Source organism: Oncorhynchus keta, chromosome 10, assembly GCF_023373465.1.
Source record: "Oncorhynchus keta strain PuntledgeMale-10-30-2019 chromosome 10, Oket_V2, whole genome shotgun sequence".
NCBI classification, from domain to species: Eukaryota; Metazoa; Chordata; class Actinopteri; order Salmoniformes; family Salmonidae; genus Oncorhynchus; species Oncorhynchus keta.
Window position 1 is genome coordinate 72,374,326 of NC_068430.1, and position 7,350 is coordinate 72,381,675.

At 41.3% G+C, this 7,350-nt stretch overlaps 1 protein-coding gene across 2 annotated transcripts; it reads right to left on the reverse strand.

Moving 5' to 3' along the window:
• Positions 1-1,546: 1,546 nt before the first annotated feature.
• LOC118371488 (osteocalcin 2a) lies at positions 1,547-4,269 on the reverse strand. Of its 2 annotated transcripts, none has more exons than XM_052527870.1 (4): positions 4,099-4,269; positions 3,729-3,932; positions 3,132-3,258; positions 1,547-2,363 (listed from the first exon to the last, which is right to left on the reverse strand). In XM_052527870.1, exons 1-4 carry the CDS (start codon positions 4,157-4,159, stop codon positions 2,261-2,263), a joined length of 495 nt encoding a protein of 164 aa, XP_052383830.1. In that variant the 5' UTR covers positions 4,160-4,269; the 3' UTR covers positions 1,547-2,260. The 2 variants fall into 2 exon arrangements, with proteins under 2 accessions (XP_052383830.1, XP_052383829.1); XM_052527869.1 differs by having other exon boundaries at positions 3,132-3,264; positions 4,099-4,268.
• Between the last annotated feature and the right edge of the window lie 3,081 nt (positions 4,270-7,350).

Here is a 7,350-nt window from a genome sequence, read left to right on the forward strand (position 1 = left end):
TCCCCATGGAAAGATAATGCTAAACAAGGTTATAATGTTGTTACATAATTTAAAGTTAAATAATGCATTATATGTGTCAATAAACATATAACGTATAAGTCCCGCTGTGGATGTATTAGACCACATAATTGCCTTTGGGGCATACTAACATGCAATGTACAGCCTAAACTAGAGATTGTGCTCCCTTGAAATGGGGAATCAGCCTACTTGGTGACACCCACAGAAAACAACTTTGCTCTTATTAGGGAACTTTAACTGTGGGACATCAGCTCCATATACAGCCTATTGAGGATTCACATTGGACTGTGCAAGAGCTAAGACACTAATATAAATCTACACATTTGTGTTCTGTGAGTGTCAGTGAGTTGGCAGATACCCCATTTTATGGGTGCACAATCCATAGGTTACGCTGTACAGTGCAATATGAATGTCCAATATGCACAATAGACTGACTGGAAAGGGGATTTCCATCAGTCAAGTCCTGCAATAAGAGCTATGATGTGAATATTTGTGTAAACTCTACACAGTTGTGTTCTGTGAGTGTCACTGAGCAGACTGATACCCCATTTCATGGTCCCAATATCCATATGTAAGGCTGTACAGTGCATATAAGTATGCCACCAATGCAATTCTAAAGTCTAATACATCCACAGTGCGATTTCAACTGAATTGAACTTTTTGGTGTGAAATTAACTAATTATTGTATTTAAAAAAAATATATATATAAAAACATTCTAGCCTTGTTTAGCATGATCTAGTCCAAATATGGCATGGATCAACGATTTGCATTGTTTTGAATCACTTTCAATGGGGGACATTTATTTTGAATGCAAACCGGAAATTCCCCTATTGTGGCTAGCTTCACACAGATCGTAGGTTGATCTGTGGACGCGCGGTCACGTGAATACCGCCAGGCCAGGCTATGGTTATAAGGATTACATACTATACTGTGTTATAAAGTGGATGTGTGGACAGGACAGAATACACACTCTTTTCACGGCACTTCGATTCAAAGTGATTTTCTTAGCAGGTTAAGAGAGCATTTTTGCTAACCCTAACCCTTTTTCCAACCTTTAACCTCGGTCTTCTAACCTGTTACGCATATTCTCCTAGTGTTAAGTTTTCCTAGCCCTCTACTAAAAAGTAACTTCGGTATAAAAGTGGCATGAAAATAGTTTTTCCCATGTGGACACTCAGCAGTTGAGGCTGCTGAAGGGAGGACGGCTCATAATAATGGCTAGAACAGAGCAAATGGAATGTATTTGATACCATTCCATTCATTCTTCTCTGTCCATTACCACAAGCCAATCCTCCCCAGTCAAGGTGCCACCAACCTCCTGTGGTGGACAGTCTGCAGAAGCAGTGATGACAATCAGTGAGCTATACCCTCGTGTGTTAATATCTTGTCTTTAGGTATATAAAAAAATATTTATTCAAACAAATACAGAAGAGGGTAATTGAGACAGACTGGTATGGAAGCCTATATGGCCTAGGTCCCAATACTGTACTCAATTTACTATTAAAAAACACACCCAAAAACAAAATATTAAAATGTTCTCCACTTTATTCAGCACTTATGTGCAAGACAGTAGTCAAAGTGGCATCAACAAGGTTTGAGTTTGCATACAAACTGTGGTGTCCTCACTCTTTCTAAACCCCTCCTTAGAAGATGGATTTAGTGATGATAACAATCAATACAAATCTATGACAGTATTGACTATCAGCAATAGTTACACTACGAACAGGAAACAATCATTAAACATGTATGGTTATAATACATTGCAGATAAATGATAATGTGCGCTTTAGCCTACCTAGTACTACAAAACGGATAAAGATGAATACATTTATGATACAATACATTTGCGGTTTTAGCACCATTCTTTGTGATATTGTGTTGAGCAATTTACATTATCAGGCCCCTATAACCACAGGACTCAGTTCCTATATGCCTCTAGCTTCTCCTCAATATTACAAAAGCTTGGATCAGACATGCCTTTTCTTACATTACCGAAAACATATAGTTACAGCCGGCATTATGAGTACTGTAGCTACCAATTTCACTTGTGGCTGGTCTCGCAAAGTCCCATAACTTGGTCTGCTCGCTAAAACGTGGAGGAAACCTTTTTTGTGTTTGTTTTCTATGCCCTTATTAGGACACTGTTGGGAGTGGTTGATCCCTTCTCAAGAATGTAGCTTCATGATGGTGGAATGGCAGAGAGTATTTTCTCTCTCTCCAGTTTGCATAGTAAAGAGTCTGTTTAGAAGGGAGGTGGTCCATAGTATGCGGTGTATGCTGCAACGATGCCTGCTGTCTCCGCCATGTGCTCACAGGCCAGGTTGAGCTCGCACATCTCACTTAGACTGGACACGAGAGAGAGAAAGAGAGGGTTGGGGTTAATTGACTTCTCATCAATTACACATAACTGTAGGGTAAATGTACTTTATCAATTTGCTTCATGTGATTTTTTCTTTTTACAAAACAGCAGTGATATTCTGCATATTTTGCTCCGGTCATTTGGCTTCTATGAAGTACAGTAAGAGTGTTGCCTAAATGTAAACATCTGTAAGGTAAAATGTAAGCAGATTATTTGGCTTCTTGGCGGTGACGATGCAGCTAGGAGGAGGGTTTGGGTCAGGGAGGGCTGGGGTGAAGCTAGGGGGAGGGTTTGGGTCAGGAAGGGCTGGGGTGAAACTAGGAGGAGGGTTTGGGTCAGGGAGGGCCGGGGTAAAGCTAGGAGGAGGGTTTGAGTCAGGGAGGGCCGGGGTGAAGCTAGGAGGAGGGTTTCCCAAGCATCATTGCAACATCACCTTCTAACACCAAATCATGTGAGGTAACACCCTTGACTGTTAAATGACTAAATGAGGCATTCAGGAGAAGCGAACACCCCTAATTATAGTAGGTCACATTTGACATGGTTGTGACAGCTGTTTTGTGGCATATAGCCATAGTGTGTGTAGTGTAGTGTTGAGTGATGGTAGCAAAAAGCTTGGGTTAGAATGTTGTCTTATTTTACAATAGTCTATTAGCTTGTACATTTTCTATAGAGCAATGGTAGAGTAGTTCTGTGATGTGTTCTAGAAGTGTGTGTGTTCTAGAATTTCGAGTTCTAAAAGGGTATTGGAGCCTACCTCTCCACCTGGGTGAGGGTGAAGGCAGCAGCTGCTTGTCCAGCCGCCCTCTTCCTCCTCAACAACACTGTGGCCAGGTCTCTCTTCATAATCACTTCTGGCTCTGTAGCTGCAGCTGGGTCCTCTGCTGTAGCTGGAACACACACACACACACACACACACACACACACACACACACACACACACACACACACACACACACACACACACACACACACACACACACACACACACACACACACACACACACACACACACACACACACACACACACACACACACACTTCAACCCTTACACAGTACAAATGTGGTTTGGCTTCCTTTTTTAGAGCAGCTATGGTAGCCTATATTTATGAACAGTTTTATTTCCCATTTTTTGTAAATGTCAAGACAAACCTGTACACATAGTCTTACACATTTCCTTAAACTGATACCATTACAAATACAAACACAAAGAAGGCAACCCTCTTTCCCGTTTCCATGCAGATCTGCATATACTGCATACACTATCTGCTAGTATCAATGCATCTGTTAACTTTACATCAGCACACTGCGGAGCAACGACACCATTTAGAGTTAGTTAGAGAGATGCCAGACCTTCAGCACTAGCTGACTCTGAAGAAGAAGACGAGGAATAGGCTGAGGAAGAGTCTGAGTCCGAGGAGTCTGAGGCAGAGGCTGATGAGTCGGAAGCCGAGGAGGAAGAGGAGGAAGCTGATGAAGATGCGGAGGAGTCTGCGGCTGGTGCTGGTTCAGTGGCAGGGTCAGGAGCAGGATCGAGAACCACATCAAGAGCCAGATCTGTTGAACAGAGAAAATCCCATTGGCTCGTTATGAGCACTTATGAGCGTTTATGTTTTATTATAAAACATGTTACGTTAGTTCTCTCGTTAGTTAATCTCGTTCAGAATACATTGTCACAATCAGAAGTTATGACGAAACAACACAATATGCTTTCCCAACTTACCGTTCATGGACAGAGAGACCGACAGAATGGCACAAATGGTCAGGAGAGTCAGAGACTTCATGTTGTTTTTGGGTTGTTGTCTTGCTGCTTTCTTGAACTACCAGTGAGTGGTAGTGGTAGAACTTTGGTTCTTTCTCTCCTTCTTTCAATGTCTTCTTCACTGTATATCCCTCCATGGTCAATATATACTGTAGTCATCCCCCTCCCAATCAGATACACACTATGGTCAGACTATGTGATTGGTTAGGGAATCGAATGTCAACTTGTACCACTTCCCTGGACACTCATCACATAACCACCCACACACCCGACAGGCACCGGAACAGGCTAAAACACACCCACACACCCGACAGGCACTGGAACAGGCAAAACACACCCACACACCAGACAGGCACAGGAACAGGCTAAAAAACACCCACACAAACATACACACTCCATGTGGCATACATACATGTACACACAACCCATGTAGCGGAACCAGTCAAATGAAACAAGTAGGGATGTGTAAGAAGGTTTCTACAAATGGAATTCCTCTTCGATGTAGCCCCTTTAATTGCACAGGGACTACTACATTTGATCTAGAATGGACCTAACATAATCATCACGCCAGGAATATTGTGTCTGAAAACAGAAAAGTGCTGGTTTGAAAATGATTATAGGCTTTGAGTTGAGAAATATGATCAGAAACACAGGCTATTTCTGGCATTGTTATTGTTGTAGTGTACAGGTAACTGCCAAACTAAAGGAAACACCATAATAAAACATATTCATTCAATTTGGTTGAGTCAAAGATGTCAGATCTTATCACAAACAAAATAAAGGTCAACTGGGCCTGCCCAGATTTTATTATACATGACCCTAAGCATGATGGGGACCAGGAACCACACCTGTGTGGAACTGGTTTTAATGTCTATGGTGTGGAAGCACCTGCATTCAATATACGTTATATCCCTCATTTATGCAAGTGTTTCCTTTATTTTGGCAGTTACCTGTATGTGCATGCTAAATGAAATCCTCTAAGAGTTATATTTATTCACAACAATTATTCTGAATTCCAACCATTAATTTCCCCCCATTTCGGTCTAAATGGAATCAATCCTGAAATTCTCCTGAATTCGATTCCATCCCCCACCATTCATCAGTGTAGTATAAATAATCCCAACAGAAATACCAAAAAAAAAAAAAACGGGTCAGAATAGAAGCAATATATCCCTCTAAATAAGACATTGTCTATAAGTTGTGATTGGATTTAAATCAGGCCCCAGCCAGTGGCATGTAGCGGATGACCCTGGATATGAGTTGCTGAGAGGCTCAGCTCCTCGGCTGCTCGCCTCAAACTCCCACCCCCACAAACCCCAAACTACAGCCCAGGTCTACCACACACTACTAATCGAGTGAATGGGAACAGCACCAAGACTCATTATGTGACAGAGATTAATTACAGCCTACCAGTGCCCCACTGAAGCCACAGCCGTTCACTATATAAAGGCTGGGGCCATTCAATTCCAGACAGATCCACAGCCACACGGTTTAAACTAACTTAACGACCCAACTGTTACAGCCACACTTGATGTAGTTTTGCATATGCACAGGTATAAACAGCTTGCCTGGGTTGCCCATATGTTAAATGCACAATGATGTGTGTGATATGCATGTGCATATGGATTGGATAGATTTGTTTTGGTGCAGGTCTAATATAGACTGTGGTTGGTCGATTTATAGAGATACAAGCTTGCATCTGATATCGACTGATTTCATATTTCAATTTCCAGACTGTGGACAGGGAGTAAAGCCACATTGAAAGGTAAATATGGTAGATAATCCAATATGTCTTGATGTATATATTTATATATCTCGGCGCTGACACCAGGGGCCTGGTTGTGTGTTACAATGAGAAATACCATTGCCCTCTGCTGTAGCAGACTGATCTTTATGTCAATCTCTTGCTGGTCTGTTCTTGGTGTTAAAGGGGCAATCTGTAGTTGCTACATCCATTTTTTGACATAGATTATATGATATGTACCCATTGATTCTTGAAGAATATAACTTATAAATGCCTCATGAGCTTATTTCAACTGTCAAACCCCATACAGAACCTAAAATATGAGCTTGTTATACTCCAATGTTTACAAAGTAAATGTAAACAACCACTGTATAGCCTCAAAACATGGTTAAAACTATAGTTTTGAAATCCTGGATGGTCAGTCCTTGAATTTGCTCTGTCTATGAATTTGAGACTGGTTATATTTCTCCAGTCCAATCACTCGCCTTGTTTTGTATCAACTGTTTGGTCAGGGTTTCAACTGCTGATTGCTGCTTTAAGGGTTTTTCTTGGATAGTGTGGGGTGTAATTTCAATGTCTGGTCCAGCATCCATGTTTGTGAACGCGTTTCAATGCAGGAGGACAAAGTTAAAGAAAACATTTGCCACAAAATCCCTGGTCGAATAAACAAAGATGTTAAGAGTCTAGGCTTTTCTGCAGGATCAGGTCTGTTTTAGTGTGCATTGTCGTCCTGAAAATCACATACAGTGCAAGCCACATAGTAATCTGGACAAAATGTTTTACTGTTCTCCCAGTGCCGAAAGTGACACGGTTACAGACAGAGACAAGGGGAACTTAGCTCATTCCAGGCAGATACAAGTGGCCCATAGCTCATTCCAAGAAAGAGACAAGTGGCCCTTAGCTCATTCCAGACAGAGATAAGGAGCCCTTAGCTCATTACAGACAGATATAATGGGGCCCTTAGCTAATTCTAAAGACATAAAACTCAGCCTCTTTTATTTTGCATTTTGTTTTGTTAGTGCATGCCTCCCCTAGGGGACAATGTGGCAGTGTGCTATATAGTAACTATAATATTGTAATTATGTATTTGTAGTGTGAGATGCTTCCATAGTCCTACTTGTTAAAACCATACACTCATTAATACAAAGGCCTTATGTACATAATCTTAAAGAGTGTTCAGTCTGAGTCAGGGTTTTGAAATACACTGTTGGACATTTTAATAACTACACTGCTATTATTACACACCTATGGGTAGAGATGAGTAGGCCTAATTATTTGAAGCATCCTTGCACATTGACCCTGTACAATATTCCCTGCCATCCTCTGAGTGCAACTTCACTCTATAGCCGGTCATTAAAACACAAGGGAATTGGAGTTTCTGACCTTACAGAGTTGAGGCCAGTTGTATGACTAGCAACAGTGAAGTACACTCCTTTACAGAACCTGCGTGAATTGTTTGCAAAAAAAAT

What these genes read in the sequence shown, in the direction of transcription:
- LOC118371488 (XM_052527869.1), bottom strand. Translation starts at nt 4,159, where the DNA reads ATGAAGTCTCTGACTCTCCTGACCATTTGTGCCATTCTGTCGGTCTCT. An exon ending in GGTCTCTCTGTCCATGAACG is followed by an intron (nt 3,933 to 4,098) that starts GTAAGTTGGGAA and finishes TCTGTTCAACAG; the next exon opens with ATCTGGCTCTTGATGTGGTT. An exon ending in ACCCTCACCCAGGTGGAGAG is followed by an intron (nt 2,364 to 3,131) that starts GTAGGCTCCAAT and finishes TCTCGTGTCCAG; the next exon opens with TCTAAGTGAGATGTGCGAGC.